This window comes from Sphaeramia orbicularis, chromosome 8, assembly GCF_902148855.1.
Source record: "Sphaeramia orbicularis chromosome 8, fSphaOr1.1, whole genome shotgun sequence".
Lineage (NCBI taxonomy): Eukaryota > Metazoa > Chordata > Actinopteri > Kurtiformes > Apogonidae > Sphaeramia > Sphaeramia orbicularis.
In genome coordinates, this window is record NC_043964.1 from 39,728,045 (window position 1) to 39,752,539 (window position 24,495).

At 35.7% G+C, this 24,495-nt stretch overlaps 1 protein-coding gene across 1 annotated transcript in view; it reads left to right on the forward strand.

Moving 5' to 3' along the window:
- myo15aa (myosin XVAa) overlaps positions 1 to 24,495 on the forward strand; it is a 74,147-nt gene that overhangs the window by 19,356 nt on the left and 30,296 nt on the right. Inside the window, 20 exon segments of the mRNA XM_030141181.1 lie at positions 1,822 to 1,953; positions 2,048 to 2,173; positions 2,961 to 3,038; positions 3,118 to 3,275; positions 3,786 to 3,831; positions 3,920 to 4,044; positions 4,130 to 4,247; positions 5,849 to 6,024; positions 7,151 to 7,235; positions 7,394 to 7,447; positions 7,618 to 7,699; positions 9,989 to 10,119; positions 11,739 to 11,834; positions 11,943 to 12,178; positions 14,400 to 14,590; positions 16,405 to 16,477; positions 17,756 to 17,947; positions 18,032 to 18,138; positions 22,371 to 22,465; positions 23,563 to 23,698. Of these exon segments, the coding sequence (XP_029997041.1) occupies positions 1,822 to 1,953; positions 2,048 to 2,173; positions 2,961 to 3,038; positions 3,118 to 3,275; positions 3,786 to 3,831; positions 3,920 to 4,044; positions 4,130 to 4,247; positions 5,849 to 6,024; positions 7,151 to 7,235; positions 7,394 to 7,447; positions 7,618 to 7,699; positions 9,989 to 10,119; positions 11,739 to 11,834; positions 11,943 to 12,178; positions 14,400 to 14,590; positions 16,405 to 16,477; positions 17,756 to 17,947; positions 18,032 to 18,138; positions 22,371 to 22,465; positions 23,563 to 23,698 (2,437 nt within the window).

Here is a 24,495-nt window from a genome sequence, read left to right on the forward strand (position 1 = left end):
AGTGCACACAAGGGCCATTTACCACTGAAAACTAACCCCAACCATACCCTAACCCTAACCTTAACCATTTAACGCCCATGCCGAACCTTGAGCAGACACTGGAACCGTATTTAATCATTTAACTGCTTTGCAAACTATATTAATGGAAATATCTATATTTTAAAATAACTTTATTTTTTAGCGCACGACCTCCACTTCCGGTGGGGTACTTCCGTAGCATTAGCCACATTAGCCGAAAGCCTTAAAGTTTTCAGCCTATCCTTTTATTTTTTGTGGTGGTCTTAATTTTAAAGCAAGACACCTTTCGGGTAAACAGCGCCCCCGTAATTGAAAAGGTGGATGATGTTTTTTTTTTTCTTATAGTGGATATTTTTTTGGGCTGCTCTCTTTTTTTTCTCATAGTAGATAAATTTTTTCACCTGTTCTTTTTTTTTTCTTATAGTGAATAATTTTTTGGGCTAGTAGATAATTTTTTTTTGCCTGTTCTCTTTTTTTTTCTTCTAGTGGATAATTTTTTTGGCTGGTCTCTTTTTTTTCTTATAGGGGATTTTTTTTTTTCATCTAGTGGATAATTTATTTTAGGCTGTTCTCTTTTTTTTTCTTACAGTGGATAATTTTTTTTGGGCTGTTCTCTTTTTTTTCTTGTAGTAGATAATTTTTTTCATCTAGTGGATAATTTTTTTTAGGCTGTTCTCTTTTTTTTTCTTGTAGTAGATAATTTTTTTCATGTAGTGGATAATTTTTTTAGGCTGTTCTCTTTTTTTTCTTATAGTGGATAATTTTTTTAGGCTGTTCTCTTTTTTTTCTTGAAGTAGATAATTTTTTTCATCTAGTGGATAATTTTTTTAGGCTGTTCTCTTTTTTTTCTTGTAGTAGATAATTTTTTTCATCTAGTGGATAATTTTTTTAGGCTGTTCTCTTTTTTTTTTTCTTATACTGGATAATTTTTTTGGGCTGTTCTCTTTTTTTTCTTGTAGTAGATAATTTTTTTCATCTAGTGGATAATTTTTTTAGGCTGTTCTCTTTTTTTTTCTTGTAGTAGATAATTTTTTTCGTCTAGTGGATAATTTTTTGGCCTGCTGCACCTCTGGGCCACCGTAGAATTGGCCTGCAAGGCTTATAAAATAGAATAACACAAAGAATTTTTTAAAAATTATTTCAGTTAAAAATCTAAACAATCAGGGTTGCCGCAGGGTCTTAAAAAGTCTTAAAAGTCTTGAATTTACAAATGTGCATTTAATACCTTAAAAAAGGTCTTTAAAAGGTATGAAATTTGATATGGTCGGTCTTAAGTTATGTTGTCATAAACTTGCTCGTTGTATTGTGCTTAAATGTATCTGTTAAATGTCCAAGCTGCAAAGAAAGTAACGTTAGTCAACTCAGTTCCACCAGTTCCAACCTGACAATATATATTGAAATTAGGAACTGGTTATTGCTAACTTTGCAGCCCCCAGTGAGAAATGACTCGGAACAGTAGGAAACAAGGTGTTGGAGTAAATAAATACATTTTCCTAAACTCGAGGAGTCATGAATTTTTGCCTCTTTGGCTGTGAAATAGGCTGTGAAGTGGGCATTAAATTCTGTTCTAAGTTGTCTAAAAAAAGTCTTAAATTTAACTTGTAGAAACCTGTAGGAACCCTGACAATATTCTTGCAGTTATTTATAATTTTCAGTTTTATTTTTCATTTCTATTTCGTTTTCATTGGCTGATAAAAAGACAAATATTATTTTTTAGTGTTTATCTACTTTAGTGTGTATGATTTCTTTACATAGAGCATAGAGTTGTTCACTGTACAGAATGTTGTATTATATGTGCTGCAGGAGGAATACAGCAGGGAACAGATCCCCTGGCAGGACATCCTATTCAGTGACAATAAACCGTGCATTGATCTCATTGCCGCCAAGCCTCATGGGATATTGAGGATTCTGGATGACCAGAGCTCTTTCCCTCAGGTAGAACGGCGGAAAATCCAAACCAGAGCCCACCTAAAGATGTTGAATACTTGCACAGATTTAATTGTACATGACATTTCCGATTCATCTCCAGGCAACAGACCACACTTTTCTTCAGAAGTGTCACTATCACCATGTCAACAACTCGCTGTATCAGAAGCCAAAAATGCCCCTCCCTGAGTTCACCATCAAGCACTTTGCTGGCCGGGTCACTTATCAGGTTTGCAGCTCCTTCCTTGTTATCAGAGATAAAACCTGTTATTTCTCAGTCAGCAGAATAGATTGGATCGGCTGATATCTGTAGCCTTTAACACATAAAGACCCAAAAATCCACCTTTTTACCCAAATCATCTACTGAGCTAAACTGTTTAATACCTGCTGATCCACTGATCCTATCAATATATGTAAATAATTGGTGTAAAATACAGTTTGTCGTCTTTTCATAGTCATCAGATATGAACCATTTGGATGTTCAGAGGCTCTGTAGTTACCATGGAAACACCATCATCTTCTACAACATTGATTCACCAGTAAAACCCATGGAGTTGGATCATTGACAGTGGATGAAGACAATGGGTTTATGTTCAGTTAATGATAGATTTTACTGAAAAAGTCACTTTTTCTTCAGTTTTCACTGTTTCTGACATAATATCCCTCAACTTCAATCTGAGCTTTTATCAACATCTACATGATCAGTGAATTAAAATTAGGAAAATACCTAATTTGCACTGAAAAAACACAGAATACAGAACAAAATTTTACAATAAATGGGGCTAAATTAATTATGGATGGTTAAATATAGAGAAAAATGTATTTGGAAAATGCCAGAAAAGTAACACTGGGTCCTTATGGGTTAAATGTTTTCACCAAACTGCTGCTGTTTCAAGAAAATCTGAAAAAAATACCAAAATGTGTCAAATATTTCATCTGTAGAAAGTTCCCAAAATGGAGAAATTTGTATGTTGCTATCTGAATCAATTCCAAATGTTTCTTTTCCAACACTGCAGGTTTACAAGTTCCTCGATAAGAACTACGATCAGGTCCGACAAGACGTACTCGATCTGTTCATTCAAAGCAAGAACAAGGTGAACAATGTCGAATTCAGACTTTCACAAGACATGATTGAAGGCATGAACTTAAACAGAATTGTGCATTTGTTTCCAGATGGTGTCAAACCTCTTCCTGGTACACACAGAGGTCATAGGTCAGCAGAAAGGAGGTCACGTGAGGAAGAGTAGCACAGTCACCAGAAAATACCAAGCGCCCACTGTCAGTAGCAAGTTCCAGCAGTCACTGCTGGAGCTGGTGGAGAAGATGGAGAGGTGAGTCCAAGAGAAACGACACAGGAAGAATCATTTGTGTCCGCAAAACTAGCACGAACTGCAGATATTGTCAAATATACACTGAAATTCAGAATCAGAGTACTTTATTAATCCCAGGAGGAAATTATTGTGTTACAGTCGCTCCATTCAAGTATAATAAAAAGTAGCAGGAAAGAAATTATTAATATAACAAAAAAGAGAAAAACAAACAAACAAATATATAAAGCTCTAAATATACAAAATATACATAGCTCTGAATATAAATACACCAAATATACATATTAAGACACAATTAGGACAGCAACTTGTACAAAATGTAATAGACAATATATTATCAATAGGATAATTTAAAAAATATACATAAATAAGTGTGCAGAAATGTTGCTGTGTTATTAAAAATTATGTGGTTATAATGAGGAATATTGTTTAATCCATGAGGCCCATTTAATAACAGAGAAGAAAACAAGTACAATGTTGCTCAGTTGGTTGTCTTTTGCTCTTCTTTTTCAGGTGCAACCCTTTTTTTGTCCGCTGTATTAAGCCAAATAATATGAAGGTACATTTTCAGTCTGTTACATACATGGTTTCAGTCAGTCTGTTACCCTGTTGGTATAAACACTCACTAAATGTCTATATCTGAGTAGGAACCAGGTCTGTTTGAGGATGAACCGGTCAGTAACCAGCTGCGACACTCTGGTGTCCTCGAGACCATTCGGATCCGTAGAGAGGGTTATCCTATCCGAATGCCATTTTACGTCTTCCTGTTTCGGTAAGATGACCAATTACATGAAGAGAGTCACATTTCGGAGGTGATTCTCTGTCATCTTACCCAGCATGTAAATGTGTCATGTCAGGTATAAGTCCCTGGTGGGGATTCAACAGATTCCTGATGCAACTGGAGAGAACTGTGTAATACTGCTCAGTAAACTGTGTCCCCTCAGGCTTGGATCATACCATGTTGGAGTCACAAAGGTAAGGGTTTAAAGACTGATGCCTTCACAGAAAGAACATAGTCAGGACAACAAGGTCTGAATGTTATTAATAGAGCCTGAGGACTGATCAGTTATAAGGCCGTGTTGTATACACTGCAAACTATTTGGTTCTTACCAAGATAAAAAACACTTAGATTTAGAATTGTTAAATAATTTATCTTGTTTCAAGGGTTAATTTCTTATTTTAAGTGTTCATACATCTGTAGACATGCTTATTTCTAGATTTAACAATCTTAATTCAGGAAATCTTGTCAAGTGAAATTATCTTGCTGAATGGACAGATATTTCCCGTTTTGAGTACCTTCTCCATCAGATTTAGTGTTTTTATCTTGTTTTTAGACACCCCTTTTTTGCAGATTAATTTTTATTTATATACTTATTTATTGGCTAAAAACACATTTTTAGAGGCTTTACAGGCTTGAAAGCTCATGAAGGTTTGCACATGGATCAGAAGTGGAAACTGATTTTGTAGTTTAAGGATTCTGGGAATGGGTCTGGCAAAATAGATAAATTGTGTGGAATCTCTTAAATCCTTTTGGGTTAAGGAGCTACGTAAGATTTTTCTATCTTGTTCACGCAGGATAGTAACCTGTGCAAACCCTTATCACCTTTTGGGACTTAAATTTCCAAAACGAAGCACCCCGAATGACGTTTCACTTAGCTTTATACTTACCATGTGGCACGTGTTTCAGGTCCAGACTTGGGGGGGGGGGAGTATGTCTTTTAACCTTACTCCAAATGTCAGTGACAACTCTGCTATATTGGTTCGAAGATGCAGTTTGTTTTACCAGTTTTGGCCATTTCCAGCCTCTGTGCTTTAACAAACTCCTCCTAAACAATTAGCCTGTCCAACACAAACTTTGGTCAGTGTCCTCTAAAGACCTTATAATGTATATTATTGTAAATAATCTATTACAATATGTATTGTTATTTGTGTTAACATTGTATTATTACACGCTGTAATCATAACTGTTTTATAATGACGCTATATCAGTGTATTGTGTATTAACATATAATGTGCTATTACACAATGTATATAAAGTATAGTAAATTATATGATTATGGAAAAGGAATTATGATACACAATGTAATATATAATATGGGAGAAATGGAGAGCTTTAAGAATGCTACTATGAAATGGACAGTTGGTTTTTGATATGTATAACATTTTTGTGTTTTGTGCAGGCTTGGTCAGAATTTGTTTTGATATGTGTAAGATTTGTTAAGTTAAGTTGAGGAGCTGGCATGTGACTTTATGGTCAGTAGAAAAGATGGGGTAAGGGGCTGAGACTACTGTGTATAAGTTGAACTTTATCCCACTCCTTTTCAAATATGTGTTTTTCTTTTATGTTTTTCCTTGTTTTTGGTTTTAAATGTTGATATTTGAAACAAACAAACAAACCTTTGCCATGAAATGTTGTTAAAATGTTGTCTGTGTTAAACTGATGGTTTGGCAGTGCTGTGAATTGCGATACTACAGCCCTATGCATAATTGTAGATGTTGATAAGTCCACATGAAGCCCATCAACTGCGGCCTCAAGCTCGCCAGATACTTGTTCATGAATTGTGTGTGAATTCCAGATATTTCTGAAAGAGGACATCTACCAGCTGTTGGAGTGTAAACGAGAGCGCTCCCGTAATCTCGCCGCGCTCACACTGCAGCGTTACGCCCGTATGTTCTTCGTCAGAAAACGCTTCGTGGCCTTCCGCAACAAGATCATCAGGCTGCAGGCCCAGTGCAGAGGTTTCCTCATGAGGTGCACCGTCAGCTTCGAGACTTTCAAATCATTTGTGGATTGATTGATTTATTGATTTTATTTATGGATAATCAGACAAAACACATGCAAAAATAATATTTTACCATTTCCAACATGGTCCCCTGAAAGAAACAACACATGTAATGCATATAAAGACCTCCATTTTTGATAATCTAAAAAACAGAATCAAAAACAGAACAAAAACAACCAATGGAATCAAAACCTAGACGGCTACAATACTAATTATGGTATTACCAGTTATGCACCAAGTAAAACACCTAAGTAGGAGTAAAATCTATGTAGTAAAATCCTAGTAGGTGTTAAATTATGTAGATTAAAACAGTTCATCAGCTCAGTCACTGCTCTCAGATAAACTCACACTTTATATCTTAAAAATCATCATTATGTTACTTTTAACCCATAAAGACCCAAACATCCACCGGCGACCGACAGCATCTACTGATCTAAAATATTTAATACCTGTTGATCCACTAATCCTTTTAAGCCATGTAAATAATTGGTGTAAAATACAGTTTGTCATCTTTTCCTGGTCATCAGATATGACCCATTTGGACGTTCAGAGGCTCTGTAGTGAATGTGGAAACACCGTTATCTTCTACAACATTGATTCACCGGAAAAACCCATAGAGGCTGATAAATGGCACTGATGGAGACACTTGTTTTATCTTCTGTTACTGATATCTTCGCTGAAAAAGTCACTTTTTCTTTTGTTTTTTTCAGGTTTGATATGATAACATTGATTTTTTTTTTAGTTTTTATGAATATCTAAATAAAATATAGGAAATGAAATTCAGGAAAATACATTATTTACAGTGAAAAAGGCAAAGTATAGACAATAATATTATAAATGGCGATAAATCACTTAAGAAAGGTTAAATAGAGGGAAAAATTAATTTGGGAACTGCCACAAAAGTAGCACTGGGTCTTTATGGATAAAAAGAACAGTCACAGTCATTTATAGTAAATAATCAAAAACCTTACAGTTTTCCTATCTACATTTATTATTATTATCTCCCTGTATTACAAAAAATGATTAGCACACATCTTGAAGTTACTTATCATACATGTCCTAACCATCTTAATGTAAATTATTTGTTGTTTCAAGGAAACGTTATGTGAAAATGAGGGAGAGTCTGGTGCGTTTCCGCTCTCTGGTCCATATGTACGTCAACCGCAAGCAGTACATCAAGGTACACGAAGGCTGTGTATATGAAATATATTTGACGATATCTTATTCATTCACATTTGTAAACCTGTCGTGTATGCCCTGTCTAAATGTTTGTTTAAATGCGAACATATTGCATTTAAACTGAACTGATAATGTTCAGTGCATTGGTTTTGTTTGTAGAGGAAGTTTGAAGCCAAGAGGAGAGTTGAAGAGGAGAGAAGGAAGAGAGAGATGGTAAGATGGAAAATTAAGAAATAAAAGAAGAATTTATAACAACTTATGTAGTGTAAACAAGTAGGTTTGGTCTGCACCCACTGTGTTTGTACACCCTGTGACGTCTATTTTCTCTTTTCATGTAAATATATAATCAAATTTTAGATTAATGGACAAATTTTGTCTTCCAGGAGCTGACCAAAAGGGAGGTGGTGAACGTCACCCACTTGGTGATTCCTGCAGAGCTTGGTGCTTTACTGCAGACAGCAGGAGGTGTGCATGTGTCTGTGTGTCTGTCCTCCTTTTAAAAAGAACCGCTGCAGAAGTGTTCGTGATGTGCCGCACAGACTTATTATTAATGAACTGAAAGGCTCTGAGCGCTTCACTCAGCCCTTTAAATGTGTCATCACAACAGCGCTGACAGCTGCAGAAATGTCACAGTGAGACACCAGATCCATCAGTTAAAAATATACAGGGTGTCCAGAAAGTCTCTTTACAGTTTAAGACATTTATTACCCCGCCCCTCGAAGGGGAGGCAGGGGGTGTTGTTTTTGGATCGGTTTGTTTTTTTGTTTGTTAACACTTTTTATTTTATTTTATTTTATTTTATTTTATTTGTCCAGGATCATAACAGCAGAATGGTGGTCTGGCTGCCTTGTTGCCCTGAACAAATTTGCTTTGCCAAGGGGAACTTCATAAAGTATATGAGGCTCGCTTTGATATTCCAGTGATGGTTAGCACTTCAGCAGAAAAACTGTTGGTTGAATTCCTACCAAATTGGGTTTATAGATTGCCAGTGACTCAGAATAGATCTGATTACATTTTTGGAAAAGTAGGTCAAAGTTAGAATTTTTTATGAATTTTTAAAATCTTTTTTTTTTCCCATTTACTTATAATGGGTGAAATTTCAAATTTCTATAAAAACATCAATTTTGTTTCAATTTACTTCAAATGTGACACATACAGGGGTTGGACAAAATAATGGAAACACCTTAAAACATCAACAAAATATAATTTAATATGGTGTAGGTCCGCCTTTTGCGGCAATTACAGCCTCAGTTCTCCGAGGTATTGATTCATACTACTTGTGAATTGTTTCCAAAGGAATTTTAAGCCATTCTTCAGTTAGAATACCCTCCAACTCTTTTAGAGACGATGGCGGTGGAAATTGACGTCTTACTTGAATCTCTAAAACTGACCATAAATGCTCAATAATATTGAGGTCTGGGGACTGTGCCGGCCATACGAGATGCTCAACTTCATTAGAATGTTCCTCATGCCATTCTTTAACAATTCTAGCTGTATGGATTGGGGCATTATCATCTTGAGGTGAAGGTGTTTCCATTATTTTGTCCAACCCCTGTATGTAGAGGCAACATCACTCTGACATAAAGCTAAGGCATATGTATTTTTTTCACATTTTGGGTCAATGTTTTTCTTTTTTTTCTCTCCCCACCATTTACCTAACGTTGTGGTACTCTGCCACTATAAAGGACAGGGAAATCAGTCAAAAAATAGCATCTATAAAAAATTTGTAATTTCTAATCAACTCTTTCTAAAAAAAAAACATCAACTTGTTTGAATAAATGAATGCCATTTAGGAACTGATTAAACTTGCTGTGGGTTAAAATTTTTAGCTCTGGGGGTGAAAGTTAGAGTCTGTGACCTTGAAATAATATCATATAAATAATATCAAAACAGAAAAAAGTCATGAAAACGTACTGTGCATTTATTTTTTCCAACTTCATAACACAAGGGTGTATAATAAGCTACAGTACATGTGAGGGGCGGAGTTTCTTGCGCCTGGCACCACTTCTTACAAAAGGAAATGAATAGATAAATTTGTTGAAATTTTACACAATGAAAAATAAAAATTGAAGCCATTCTCACTCATGTAATCCACCCCTATATGCACATCCAAACGGTACTGGATTTGTTTCCATGTTGGCTCTATCATGGCCTCATCAGTGGTTTTAATGGCATCAGTGATCTTTGGCTTCAGGTCGTTGATGCCCAGTATCTTTGTTCGATACACAATATCTTTAACAACCCCATAGAAAGAAATCCAGGGCAGTGATATCTTTGAATGAGGTGTAGGGAATTGGACCATCCCTTCCAATCCACCAGTCTGGAAATGTTTGATTTAGGAACCCACAACATGCAGTCCCCAATGTGGTGGTGGACCATTTAACTGGAAAATGATGGTTGGTTGAAGGTCATCCAGTTGTGGTTTTACATATTCAGTCAAAAGGTCAAGGTTAACATTTGCAGTAATTGATCTGTTGTTGAAGAAAAAATGGACCAATGATTCCACAATGTGGTTAAAAACTTTAATAACCACTAAGTACACAGAACAAATCTGATTAACATATGTCATCAATTGCTTTTGTAATAATTTTTTTAAATTGTGAAGAGACTTTGCGGACACCCTGTACCATAAATTTTATTTTTAAAGAGATGTTTGCTGAAGCTGTAGTCTACATTACAGTGTATCTGTGATTTATGCAGTAATAAAACTACTGAATCATTCTCCAGTAATTGAAATTGCATCTCTTTCTCCAGTCAGGAGGGAGTTACACTCAGACTGCCTGGCTCTGCTTCAGGCTCCTCATATCCAAGAACAAACTCAGCTCACTCTGCCTCTGGACATTAACAACTACCCCTTCTCCCGCTATGTACAGATTCACTTCAGGGTGAGACACGGATCAGTTCTATCTACAAAATGTATATTATACAACAAGCTGCACAGTTTTCATGTGTGTCCTTTCATTGCCTGTGTATAGTTTTTTTTCTGCAAAGCTGGCCTCATAACGCATCTCTGTGTAACTCTTTGTTTTACAGAGCTTTATTTATTTATTTTTTAGTTTGTGCATTGTTCATACATACATAAGCTTTACACTCCTTCAAATGTGTTGATTTTGATTCTGATAAATTGACAAATGAAGGGCTCTTTTTTAAATTCTTTTTTTTTTTTTTTTAACCAAATAAATCCTTCAAAAATCCTCTGAGATTTACTGTAAAATTCACTGCCACAAAGCTCAAATTGGCCAGTGTTTTGAAGGTTGTGGGAGCTTGATTTTTTTTTGAGATTTATGATTCTAACAGCCAAGCAGTGCAACAATTATGATGAATATAATAGCTCAGAAGTAGAATCATATTTATTTGCCAAGTAAAAACACTTGGATTCTGTCAAAGAAGTTTATTATTACCAATAAGGTACGAGAAGTTACTTTTAAATTGATCCACAGATGTTATCCGGTAAAGACCTATCTTGTAAAATATAAGAAAAATATTGATACTCTTTGTTCTTTTTGCAGAAACGCAGAGGAAACAATGTCATTTATTTTGGGATTGCACCTACTTGCATGTATTTTGGATTGATTTAAATAATTTCATAAACACCAAAATTGATCCTTCATGTAAACTGAACTTTTGACATGTTTTATTTGGAATTTCATAAATTGATAAAATAAATCCAGAAAAAGATATATCATCAACCTTTGAGCAATACTTGCCAAATTTCTCATTCATTGCACTAAATTTGCACACCAGCGTCCGAACGTTATTTTTTTAAAGCACTTTTTTCCAATTAATTTAGATAAGAATTTGAAGAACATTATAAACTCTAAAGTGAGTAAAATAAAAAAGACTGTTAAGTATATAACCTAATTTAATCTATATAATTTCAAATTTTATACCTCAAGCTTTTTTATTTCGATTTTGATTTATTATTATTATTGTTATTATTATTATTATTATTATTATTATTATTATTATTTTTTTTTTAACTTACATTTGTATCTATATATTGGATATATAAAATACTTTGTGAAGTGTGACTTTTTTTTATCCTACTTTGATTTAATATTATAATGTATATATACTGTTTAATTGTTCATTGTTCAATTAAAAAAAAATCTTTATTTGCCAAGTACATAATCACATACAAGGTTTAGGAAATCATAAATGCAAGATATAATGAAAAATGAGAGAAAAGTAAAAATAAATTCTATATAGGAAAGTGCACAATATCAGCTTCTATACAATTTAGCACAACTTTTTATGCATTTGGGATATTAAGGGAAAGTGTTAACTGTTCATTAAAGTGACTTTTGTGGAGAAGAAGCTAGTACATTAACATAACCAACAGTGTATAGAAATTTTAAGATCTTTCACTTACATTTTCACATGTACTATTACTTACACTTGAGGATCTGGATACTTCTATAGATGTGTTTTATGAATCAAGTCGAACTTCTTCCTTTGCTGCTGTTGCTGCTTTCTGAAAAGATCTAATCATTTGTCACTTTAGGAGCCAAAGTTTGGGATGTTGATGGCCCCCCTGGAGTCACCTCTGACCCGAGTGGAGGAGGACCTGAAAGCCGAGGCCCTGGAGCTCTTCATCATGGTAGGCTGTTGTCCCTGTAGTGAAGGTCAATTTCCTATTACACACTTCTTTAAACCATTTAATATATATGCAGTACTGCCTGTGTGTGTGTGTGTGTTCTTTTTTCAGGTATTAAGGTTCATGGGGGACCCTCACCTGAATGGGGCGCAGGAAAATATGTTTGGGAATTACATCATCCAGAGGGGCCTCTTGGCTCCAGGGTTACGTGATGAGATCCTTGCTCAAGTCGTCAACCAGGTTTGGAGGAATATTAACTATGATAACGCAGAGAGAGGCTGGCTGCTGCTGCTGGCGTGTGCCTGCAGCTTCTCCCCATCACCCAAGATGGACAAATATCTACTAAAGTAAGGAATCATGTCTTTCATTTCTTGTTTTCTATGTATATGCTCCCCCTTGGTTACATAAATCCTTGCTTTAACATTTCATTTTTATGCAGATGTGTCTGAGTCGTACCTGTTTTTGAAGTGAAATGACTTCTGTAGATTAACCCTTTTATGATGTTTGGGTCTGTGGGACCTGTTTTCATTTTTTATTAAAAGAAAAAGGATGAGTAATTATTTGTTTATGAAATTTTTCCTCTCATATCTTGGTTATATTACATTTTATTAAAAAAAAAACAAAGTAAAAACGAGTAGGACTGTAATTCATAAATGTGATCTAACAAAGGCAAAAGGCAAATATTAAACATACTGCTTTTTATGTTGCTTGTAATTGGGATGAAGTAAATATCTGTTGAGTATTTTAGCATAAAATTGTTTGATTATGTTGAATTAAAAACCCACAAATGCAGCAGGTCCACCACACCCTCGAATGCTGGCTGAATAAAAAAAATCTGAACACCACACAAGGGTTAAATGACCTCTGCAACTACCTTATTGAAATCAAAAATTGGACGCCTCAAACTACCTCATGATAAACAAGGAGAAATTTGACTAATGCGTTTTAGTGGTCAATATTAAGTCTAATATTAAGTCTATTTAACCCTTTAACCCCTGACATGTCTATGGTGAGCATTCTGAACGTATGATTTCTTTTAAATATTCATAAAAACTCAACTGTTTGATCAATAGTTAAAATTTCAAAACATGCTCAAAGAATAGACCTTGTTCTTTCCATAGACATCTGAGCATGCTCAGTGTACCCCTTGCCACCTGTGGAATGGTGGGGTAAAACACAGAGACAGATTTACGATAAAAATAGATGGGCTTTTTTTTTTTGTTTTTTTCATTATTACATCGTTTTCCTTGAGGGTTTTTTTGTTTTTACTGTTATTATTTGCAGTGTTGGGGTGATTTTCTTTTTTTCTTTTTTTTTTTTTTTTTTTTTTTTTACTGTAACTGCTTTTGGAGTTCAGCCAGGTACCAAAAAGCAGCTGGACTGATTTAGAAAAAAAGAGCTACAAAACACAAAGTACTGGGCCAAAACTCAAATACTTGTTGTTCAGTGTGTTCCAGTTCACAGTTCATGTTCAACATCCTAAATCTCTTATTGATGTGTGATCTGAGTGCCTTATTTTGTAAAAACTTTAATTCCTTTCTTTGTCTTTTTCTGTTATTTCACCCTGTTTTGACCCTAAAACACACAGTAAAAGAAAACCACTGAAGAAAAGGAACACAAACACATACTCACAGCAGGTTTTATGACACTGAAACAGACGCTAATTCACAGCAACACATTTACCTGGAATCATGTCTCAGGGGTTAAAGGGTTAAAGGAACCTTGGAGTTTTCTTTGACTCCAGTCTAAAATTCAGTGTTAAAAATGTAAAAAGAAAAAAAAAAAACCTGTGTTCTTGCTTTTTTTAATTTATACCAACAGCTTGCTCAGAATCGCGGCTTCTGGCAAGGAGTAATCGTAAAGACCACATCGTACCATTTCTCGCAGCACTTTACTGGCTTCCAGTTTTATATAAGACTGATTCTAATGTTTTATTAATTGCGTTGAGTTGAGTTTCTAGTGCTACATACTAGAAATAACCAGCTCACATCCTCTAATAAACAAAAAGGACATTTCAGTTTGTGGCCCTAAGTTATAAAACTCATTCCCTGTTCTTTTTAAGGCTTTTTAAGAGTTGCCTTAAAAACTCACTTTTATACTTTGCTGATTTCAATTACGTTAAGACTCAGTATTTTTTAATGATTTGACTATGTTTAAAGTCCTGTCATTGGATTGTATTTCTGGCTTTTATGCTGCATTTTTGTATGTTTTATGTAAAAACTAACCATTGTTATTTAGATAGATAACTTTACTGTCTGTTCCAAATAAAAACAGAAATTTCTCTGTTGTCACAGCTGTCCACACTCAGGCATTAAAAACACCCCAACATTATTATTATTATTACATGTTATATTTATGTTGTGACTTAATTCTGCCTCTTATATATTGTGTTGTTTTAACTTGCAAAGCAGCTTTGAAAATTGCTTTTTAAATAATATGTCACTCTTTCTTTGTACGTGTGCAGATGCAAATAAGTTTTACAGATTGGTCTGCTTTTTGAAATTCACCTGAATCTACTCAGGTAACTTTGGTACAGCTCCTCATTTGTCTTTTCCCTTTTACCTTCAGGTTTGTGTCCGACCATGGCCCTGATGGTTTCCAGGCGTTGCTGCAGCATAGACTCATCCAAGCCAATCAGAAGACACAGCTCAGCTCCGGCGCCTCTTCAGACACTGCACGGACCTACCCGCTGTCTCTGCTGGAGTGGACGGCCAATAGGAAGAAGGCTAACATGGCACTGCATGTGCATTGTCTCGACGGTGAGCATCTTGCATTTTAATACGTGAAATAGGGTGGAGTCCGTTTTTCACAAGTGTCCATTATGGAAACTAATGTCTTACATATCACATAACTTTCCTTTAGCCCATAAAGACCCAGTGCTACTTTTGTGGCAGTTCCCACATTAATTTTTCTCTATATTTAACTTGTCTTAAAGGAGTGATAGTTTGCTTTTTTTTTTAAGTGGAATTATGCATTTTAAAACATTTCCCTGTGGTCTACATAAAGTGTAAATGCTCTGCTTGGGTCTGAATTCTTCATTAATTCAACTCCACAGATCCATCTTCAACCCTATTTCTGAGTAATGACACCAGAAAGGTCGTTTTGAGCACTGGCCCTTTAAATGCAAATGAGCCACTTCATGCCCCACCCCCTCCAGGTTGTTGGCTGTGCTGCTCTGTCCTGTTCAGCCACCTGTGTTCATTAATACAACTAATACAACTGAACATTTTAGGTCATCACCTTGAAGTTTTGACATATTTTCAGTATGGACGACAACTGCTGCTGCTGACAAACAATTATGAGAAAGGTTCATCTGAAGTCTTGACCTTATATGTGCAAATGCTGGGATGTAACTAGTTAAAAGGCATAACAAATTAAGCAGGAATTAAAACAGGCTGTAGAAATCCACTTGATTTTTGCCAAAATGAATATAAAGATAGCTTTGCAGCACCTGGAGGGTTCAAATTCAAACTTTTTGAACTATTAGGGCTCAAATACACAAATAAATGTACCAAAGACTAATAAAAGGGGGTTTAACAAAATATGACCCTTTTAAGTGATTTATCACCATTTATTGTAATATCATCCTCTTTAGTTTGCCTCTTTTCAGTGAAAATCATGTATTTTCCAATATTTAATTTACTGATCATGTAGATGTTCATAAAAGCTCATATTAAAGTTGAAGGTTATTATTACAGAAACACAGAAAACTGAAGAAAAACTGACTTTTTCAGCAAATCTATCATTAACCTCCTGAGACCCAGGAAATGTCAGCAAAGTACAAGCTTTTTTGTTTTTTATTAAATAAGTGCCTATATTGGAAACATCATGATGCAACAGTTTTTTCCAGAGGCAGTTTTTCAAATTTTTATGGAATGTCCTTTGTGGTGGACAGTTTTCTTTGTTTTGTATAAAGTTGTGAAACTCTTGTCCACAAATGTGGACAGAAAACCCATAGCTGGGTCTTAGGAGCTTAACTGAACATAAACAAAGTGTCTCCACCCTTTGTCATTGATCCAACTCCATGGGCTTTACTGGTGAATCAATGTTGCAGAAGATGATGGTGTTTCCATGTTCACTACGGAGCCTCTGACCGTCCAAATGGGTCATATCTGATGACCATGAAAAGATGACAAACTGCATTTTACACCAGTTATTTATATGTATTGGTAGAATTAGGAGATCAACAGGTATTAAACATTTTCCATCAGTAGATGGTTTTGGTCACTGGTGAATGTTTGGGTCTTTATGGGTTAAATTTTACCCTTTTTATTCCTCGGGAAAAACTCATTAAATGTTATGTAATCAGTCTTTCTCACCTACAAGCAGCACCACTATCAAGGACTTTTGGCAGTGTCTTTATTGCAGGGATCAATTACACCCCCTGATCATTGATTATTCATTGGCAGTCAGGATCGGGTGATGGAGCCTCAGCGCTCTCAGCTTTTCAACTGCGCAATTTACACCATTTACTTTAGTCATTACACAAGAGATGTGATTCCAAAACATCAGTGGACAGAAATGGCTCAAGATGTTTATGTTTGTTTGTTTTTCCATTCGTCTTTTCCTGTAGGGGGATCGTTCCTCTGTCCTGTCCACTCCTGGACCAGTGGAGAGGATTTAGCAGGAGACATCATGCGCCACAGGTGCCAAAACTGTACTCAGTATTTTCTTACAGGCACAATGTGTAGGATTTATGGGGATCTATATATTATATTATGATAATTGTGTTTTCATTAGTGTATAATTACCTGCATCAAGAACTGTACTGGTTTCACTGTCATAGAATGAGGCTTTTATATCTGTGAAGGCCTGTCTTCCATTGACTGTCTTTTCTGAAGGAGAGGTTGAGGGATTTGTTTTCAGCTGGTTGTAATTGGCAGCTTCACCACTAGATGCCATTAAATCCTACACAGTGGACCTTGCATGTGATGTTTTATTTTATCGTCATGTAGCACGTAGTTCAGTGGATCTGAGTTTAGCTAGACCACTTTTTCTTTGCTAACAGTTTTGGCTTGCTATGTTTTTGTACATGCAGACACCAGCCGAAAACGTCATCACATGAATTAAACGAAACAAATATACTTGTGGCCAAAAGTTTTGGGCATGAAACATATTATTTTTTTGCTAGTGTTATGAATAGAATAGAATAGAATAGAATTGAACTGAATAGAATAGAATAGAATAGAATAGAATAGCCTTTATTTTCATTGTGTGCTCAATGAAATTAGGAGTGCCACTTAAGTCAGTGCAAACTATGAATAAAAAAACCAACACGTCAGAAAATAAGAATGTAGCAAATAATAAATAATTACCAAAAAAAAAACTAAAAAGTAAAATAAGAAAATGGAATATAAAATGGAACAAAAGTCATAAAGATGTAAAAGACATAAAATATAAGACTTATATATATAGACTTATACTTACAACATTAATAGTGTCTATATCAATGAAAACCTATAAAAAACAGTGCATTTGTATCTGAATAAATATTGAATAAAACATTGCATCGCTTTGTAAGAACAGAGGATTATTGTACAACTTTTTGTGCATGATTCCCATTTTGCAGTGTCATTGCACATTATTGGAAGTGATTGCATGAGGAATCATCTGGGGTTATTTCAGCTGGTCAGGTCTAGGTTCAGTAATATTATGTGTCCAAAAAATGATGGAACCAATTTCTTTTGACAATTACTATGATATGACATAAGCATTGTGCGGCATAAATAATGCCACAGTGAATGCATCCCATGATCAAAGTTATAGATAGTCCACCAAAATATGAAAGTAAAGAAAACAGTATGGCTTTTTTGGCAGTTTTTATGCAAGTCCAACTTTTGCTCATATCAGTCTCCTGGTCAAAATTTACAACTTTGCAAAAGAGTCAGTGTGTGTTCAGGTGTTTGAAGTGTGTGGTCTTTCAGGGGAGTGTCTGACTGGTGGAGGGGGAGCTCAGTTCTGATGAAGGAGCATGGCCAGTGGGTGGAGTTAGCTGGTCACGACTATGTGATGGACCTGATCGCAGACCTGGAGCTTCCTATGAATTTCCCAAAGCAGAAGAGTTACTTCATCATCAGCTCCGATGACCCCTCTAAAGTCCGAGCTAATGCCAGCCTGTGAGTAAACAAATGCTTACGGTAGGTCATATGGATATTACCCAAAAGATAATATGATACTACACATTAACTCTGCTTTCTCAGTGCTCTATTTGGCAGTGGCTTTGACTCGGATGAGGAGCTTTCTCCTTCCTTCACTGGTAGTAGACCCGCCTACAGTCTGCCTGACTCGGACGGTTACTACAGCCATGGTAAACGTACACAAATACATCCTAAATTAGTTATAATCAATTCCAGCCCACCGAATATTCATGAACTCATAAAATGCATTCTCATATTTAGGATATATGACATTTTCTATGTTGGAGGAAATGATTTTTACCCATTTATAGACTCTGAATATGTGCATCTGAGCCACAGGTACATAAATGTCCGTAAATGTCATATATCATATTTATCTTATCATATGTTTTACTGGGAACACAAGCTTTAACCACCGGTTAGGGCACAACATAATAGAAGCAAAACCATTTACATTTCATTAATACTTTCTGCAGGTCATTTGTATTCTGAAATTCCATTTACAGAATCACAGGTTTTTAACCATCGCTTATGTAGATTTACATTTAGTTTTATTTTCTTTTAGTTGATATTTTTCTTAATTTCTTTCTTTTTCATGTTAAAGACATGTTTAGATCCACAAGCCGACATTAGTCATTACTTTCTTGTTGTTTACCATAGTTATTTGGTAAAAATCGTATCACTTTAGGTGTAATTGCAATTTATTTATTTTATTCAGTGGTGAATGTTGTATAAATTTCTTTTTCAGGAAAAAAAGACACAGTTTTAACATTATGTCCCATTTATAAATCTCACATTCTAAAACCATCTCTCTTTAGGGCCAATACTTGCATACAGAAGAATGTGCACACACACATATGCATATTCATACACACTTAAGTCATAAGTCTGTACAGTTTTGCATTGATAACAACTAATGCTCAGTCAGATGTGAAAAAGTGTGCAAACTTGTTCATGTTATGAAGTCTGTTGGAGATTGTTCCACTGTCCTATAGCCACATACTAAAAAGCTGATGTCCCAAAGGAGGTTCTAAATTTTAGAACGCTGCATTTTCCACTGGCTCCCCACATAGTGGGTTGAGTTGTTTCTTAAAGGAAGAGCAGCAGCATCATAAATGATTTAATAGGTCAAACTAATAATAAAGTATGTAACACACTGACTGTCACACACTCTTTTTCTCATGAATCTTGAGGACACATTAGTATAAAGATTCAAGAGGCCTTTAGCCCGTCGAAGAGTCATTGTGGTTAAGTAGACATTTGATGCCTCTACAGTGAGAACCTCTCCCGTGTCTAAAATTTACAACACTAAATTTTAGTATGTTACAGTTTGTTTAAAGGAGTGATATTTTGCCTTTTTTTTTAAAAAAAAAAAATGGAATTATGCATTTTAAAACATTTCCCTGTGGTCTACATAAACTGTAAATGCTATGCTTGGGTATGAATTCTTCATTAATTCAACTCCACAGGTCCATCTTCAACCCTATTTCTGAGTAATGACACCAGAAAGGTTGTTTTGAGCACTGGCCCTTTAAATGCAAATGAGCCACTTCATGCCCCACCCCCTCCAGGTTGTTGGCTGTGCTGCTCTGTCCCGTTCAGCCACTTGTATTCGTTAATACAACCAACAACTGAACATTTTAGGTCATCACCTTGAAGTTTTGACATATTTTCAGTATGGACGACAACTGCTGCTGCTGACAAACAATTATGAGAAAGGTTCATCTGAAGTCTTGACCTTATATGTGCAAATGCTGGGATGTAACTAGTTAAAAGGCATAACAAATTAAGCAGGAATTAAAACAGGCTGTAGAAATCCACTTGATTTTTGCCAAAATGAATATAAAGATAGCTTTGCAGCACCTGGAGGGTTCAAATTCAAACTTTTTGAACTATTAGGGCTCAAATACACAAATAAATGTACCAAAGACTAATAAAAGGGGGTTTAACAAAATATGACCCTTTTAAGTGATTTATCACCATTTATTGTAATATCATCCTCTTTAGTTTGCCTCTTTTCAGTGAAAATCATGTATTTTCCAATATTTAATTTACTGATCATGTAGATGTTCATAAAAGCTCATATTAAAGTTGAAGGTTATTATTACAGAAACACAGAAAACTGAAGAAAAACTGACTTTTTCAGCAAATCTATCATTAACCTCCTGAGACCCAGGAAATGTCAGCAAAGTACAAGCTTTTTTGTTTTTTATTAAATAAGTGCCTATATTGGAAACATCATGATGCAACAGTTTTTTCCAGAGGCAGTTTTTCAAATTTTTATGGAATGTCCTTTGTGGTGGACAGTTTTCTTTGTTTTGTATAAAGTTGTGAAACTCTTGTCCACAAATGTGGACAGAAAACCCATAGCTGGGTCTTAGGAGCTTAACTGAACATAAACAAAGTGTCTCCACCCTTTGTCATTGATCCAACTCCATGGGCTTTACTGGTGAATCAATGTTGCAGAAGATGATGGTGTTTCCATGTTCACTACGGAGCCTCTGACCGTCCAAATGGGTCATATCTGATGACCATGAAAAGATGACAAACTGCATTTTACACCAGTTATTTATATGTATTGGTAGAATTAGGAGATCAACAGGTATTAAACATTTTCCATCAGTAGATGGTTTTGGTCACTGGTGAACATCGAAGAGTCATTGTGGTTAAGTAGACATTTAATGCCTCTACAGTGAGAACCTCTCCCGTGTCTAAAATTTACAACACTAAATTTTAGTATGTTACAGTTTGTTTAAAGGAGTGATATTTTGCCTTTTTTTAAAAAAAAAAAAAATGGAATTATGCATTTTAAAACATTTCCCTGTGGTCTACATAAACTGTAAATGCTATGCTTGGGTATGAATTCTTCATTAATTCAACTCCACAGGTCCATCTTCAACCCTATTTCTGAGTAATGACACCAGAAAGGTTGTTTTGAGCACTGGCCCTTTAAATGCAAATGAGCCACTTCATGCCCCACCCCCTCCAGGTTGTTGGCTGTGCTGCTCTGTCCCGTTCAGCCACTTGTATTCGTTAATACAACCAACAACTGAACATTTTAGGTAATTGGCTTGAAGTTTGGACACATTCAGTATGGACTACAACCGCTGCTGCTGATAAACAATTATGTCCAGTACCCACAATGCAATGCGGCAAGCACACCACAGTATTCTAACAAATATGTACAAATATGGCAAATATCTTTATTATGTACATACTTACCGTATCAGGATTACATGGAGCCATATTCTTTTGTCATGCTCCAGATGTGTATCTGTGAAAGTTAAATGCAGAGATAAAATGTGGGTTAAGCTTATAGTCAAAGTAATTCACAGACAGAGGTGGCAAAAGTACTCACATTCTGCAGTTAAATAGAAGTACAGCTACTTGTGTGAAAAAATACTCTCGTAAAAGTAGAAGTACTGATTTAACTCCTTTACTTAAGTAAAAGTAAAAAAGTACAACTTCTCAATTGTAATAAAGTACAAAAGTAAAAAGTAAAACTGCATTTTTTGCCATGAATGAAACAATACTTATTTAACCAGGCAAAATCATAAAACTTTCCCTTTTCTAATTCCACAGTGAATGGTACTGGCCAGAGTCCTGCACCGGCAGGTAACCCACAAAAACATGTGGGGGACAGGTAAAAAAAAAAAAAAAAAAAAATCATAAGAATTTTCACTGGTACGGGCATGGGTAAAATTAAATGAAATGCAGGTGGGTAGTGGGCAAGGAAGTGAAAAAATAAAAGAAGATTGATGGATGAAAATAATTTGGAGGACATTTAATGATGATGATCATGTAATTTGACCGTGGTTGATCCACAGCCGGTTTGTTTTGTGAAGTGAGCTTCGCCTCTGTTTACATCCAGCCACAGATATCATTGAGCAGCACATATTAGAGATTTAATGATGGCATGTGTTTTAGCCAAAAAAATGCCCTCAAAAGTGAGTTACTATGTTGACAATGTGTTTAATCACGGGTCGGGTCACGGTACTCAGCTTTGTGGATGCGGGTGGAAAAGTTTGGAAACAGTGGACCCGTGCAGGACTCTGGTACTGACCCTGGTCACAGCCTGTGCTCCTTCTCTCCTCCACTGATTTTCCCTCTGAAGCACCGTATTTTACGTACTGTCACATCCGTTTAGTTTGAAAAAGTAATGAGCCTATTCTGAGAATGTATAAAGCACAAATATAAAGTATAAAGTACAGATATATATGCAAAAATGTAGGGAGTAAAAGTATAAAGTTGCCAGAAAAATAAATACTCAAGTAAAGTACAGACACCTAAAAAATCAATTTAAGTACAGTAACGAAGTACTTATACTCTGTTACTTCCGACCTCTGTTCACAGATAATATAATAACCACATTTAAAGTGACTCTTGTGTCTGTTTTTTCTAGTGGAGTCAGATGCGTTCAGTGACGGTCAGACTCAGAGAGGAATGGACCGCTACCTGGACAGTCTGTTTGACCCTGTGTTGTCCGACAGCAGCATAGTGAGTACCAACACACAACGTCAATAAACTACACATCCCAGCACACCGATAAATTACACACCCCAACACACTTTACATTCAATGCTGAAAATGCATTAATTTGTTGCTATTACTGTTGACTAAAGGTAAAAAAAAGAAAAAAAAAAATTAAATGTTTACAAGTTCCAGCCTTCTAGATGCTCATATCTTACAGACTAAATATTTTAACCTGCTAAAACAAAAACAAAACAATTAGAAAGACTGGAAAAGTTTTAATGGAAAATGTTCATGTATTTCTTATTCTCTCCTCCACTTGATCTGCCTGTTGAGTGTGAATGGACGGTGGTGATGATAGATGGATGGAGCATGTGATCCAGTGCCTCTGTTTGTGTATGAATGGGGTAGACATGATCGCCCAGTAGAGAGGACGATTGGGTTACGGAGAGGCGGACCGCATTCGACTGCAACAACAGCCAATGCACATGCACAGTGTTCTTAGAGTTTGTTTGCCAGGAGCATAAAAAAATGCAGAACGACGATCTGGAGAAGGAGCAGTCCTTACTTGTATCTTTTGGATGTTAACCAGCAGTTTTTCTAAGACACTATTTGACATTGGCGCAACCTAATACCTATAAATGGTACTTTGTGAGTGCAAATGTGTGGTGTTGGCACGTCGGGTTGTGCTGTCAGAATATTTGTCTTATAGTTATTATATACGACAAATTATTTTATGCACTTTCTTCTTTGAGTTTGTTGCATTTATTGCTTACTTGTGCATCCTGTCATGTAGAGGTGATATATAGATTTTGACTTTCTGATGAGAATTTAGTTCATTTTGCAGGTAATGTTGCTTCAGATGCTTTAAACTTTTTGTGTGTTTGTACCAGTGGTGTGTTTCTGTGTTTGTGTGTGTTGGAGCGTCTCCTCCGGTGTGTACGGTACTTCCTGGGGAGTATTCGGTTCCTGTTGACACACTTAGACAGGGTTTAACTCGCTCTCAAATACACACACACTTTTTGTCCATCTCCTCATGTCTCTCAAGCTTTCCTCTCTCACCATCTACTTCCACCCTTTTCAATCTGCTGATTCTTTGTAACCTGCCTCTCTCTGCTCATCAGGACATGGAAAAGACTGCAACTTTGTCAGCAAGAATGAAGGGAGGAGGTGGTATCGGCATCACAGAGGGAGGAAGAGGAGAGGGGGAGAGTCATACGGCCCCTAGTCGGCCTTATCCACCGGGAATACACCCCGGAGGTAAACTTTTTTGTGTTTTCTTCTCTTTTCTTTATCTTTTTTGCTCATATTTTAGTGTCTTCGAGTTTTTTATGTCTGTTGTGTGTCCGCTCATTCTTTCTCCATCCATGCTTTCAACTTTTATGTCTTCTTTGTCCTTCCACCATCACACTCTCTCATTCTTTCTCACTAACATCAATAATTCAGTTTGTTCTAAGTGGGTCCTAAATCCTCAGTATTACTCTTAAGTTGATCAATAGTTTTGTCACAGCAAAGCTTCCTTACAAAAGGAGAGAAGTAGTATATTTACAGTTCTGCAGTATTTTCCAGTGACTCAAACCAATTTATATTAACCAATAAAGACCCAGTGCTACTTTTATGTCAGTTCCCAAACATTTTTTTCTCTATTTTTAACCTTTCTTAAGGGATTTATCTCCATTTATTATAATATTATCCTCTGTATTTTGCAATTTTCAGTGTAAATCCTGTATTTTCCTATATTTAATTCACTGATCATGTGGGTGTTCATTAAAGCTCAGATCGAAAGGTGAGGGTTATTTTATCAGAAACAGAGAAAAGTGAAGAAAAAGTGACTTTTTCAGTCAAATCTTTCATTAACTGAACATAAACCAAGTGTCTCTATCCACTGTCATTGATCAAACTCCATGGGTTTTTCTGGGAGAATCAATGTTGTAGAAGATGACGGAGCCTCTGAACGTCCAAATGGGTCATATCTGGTGACAATGAAAAGATGACAAACTGTATTTGACACTAATTATTTGCATGGATTGGTAAGATTAGTGGCTCAACAGGTATTA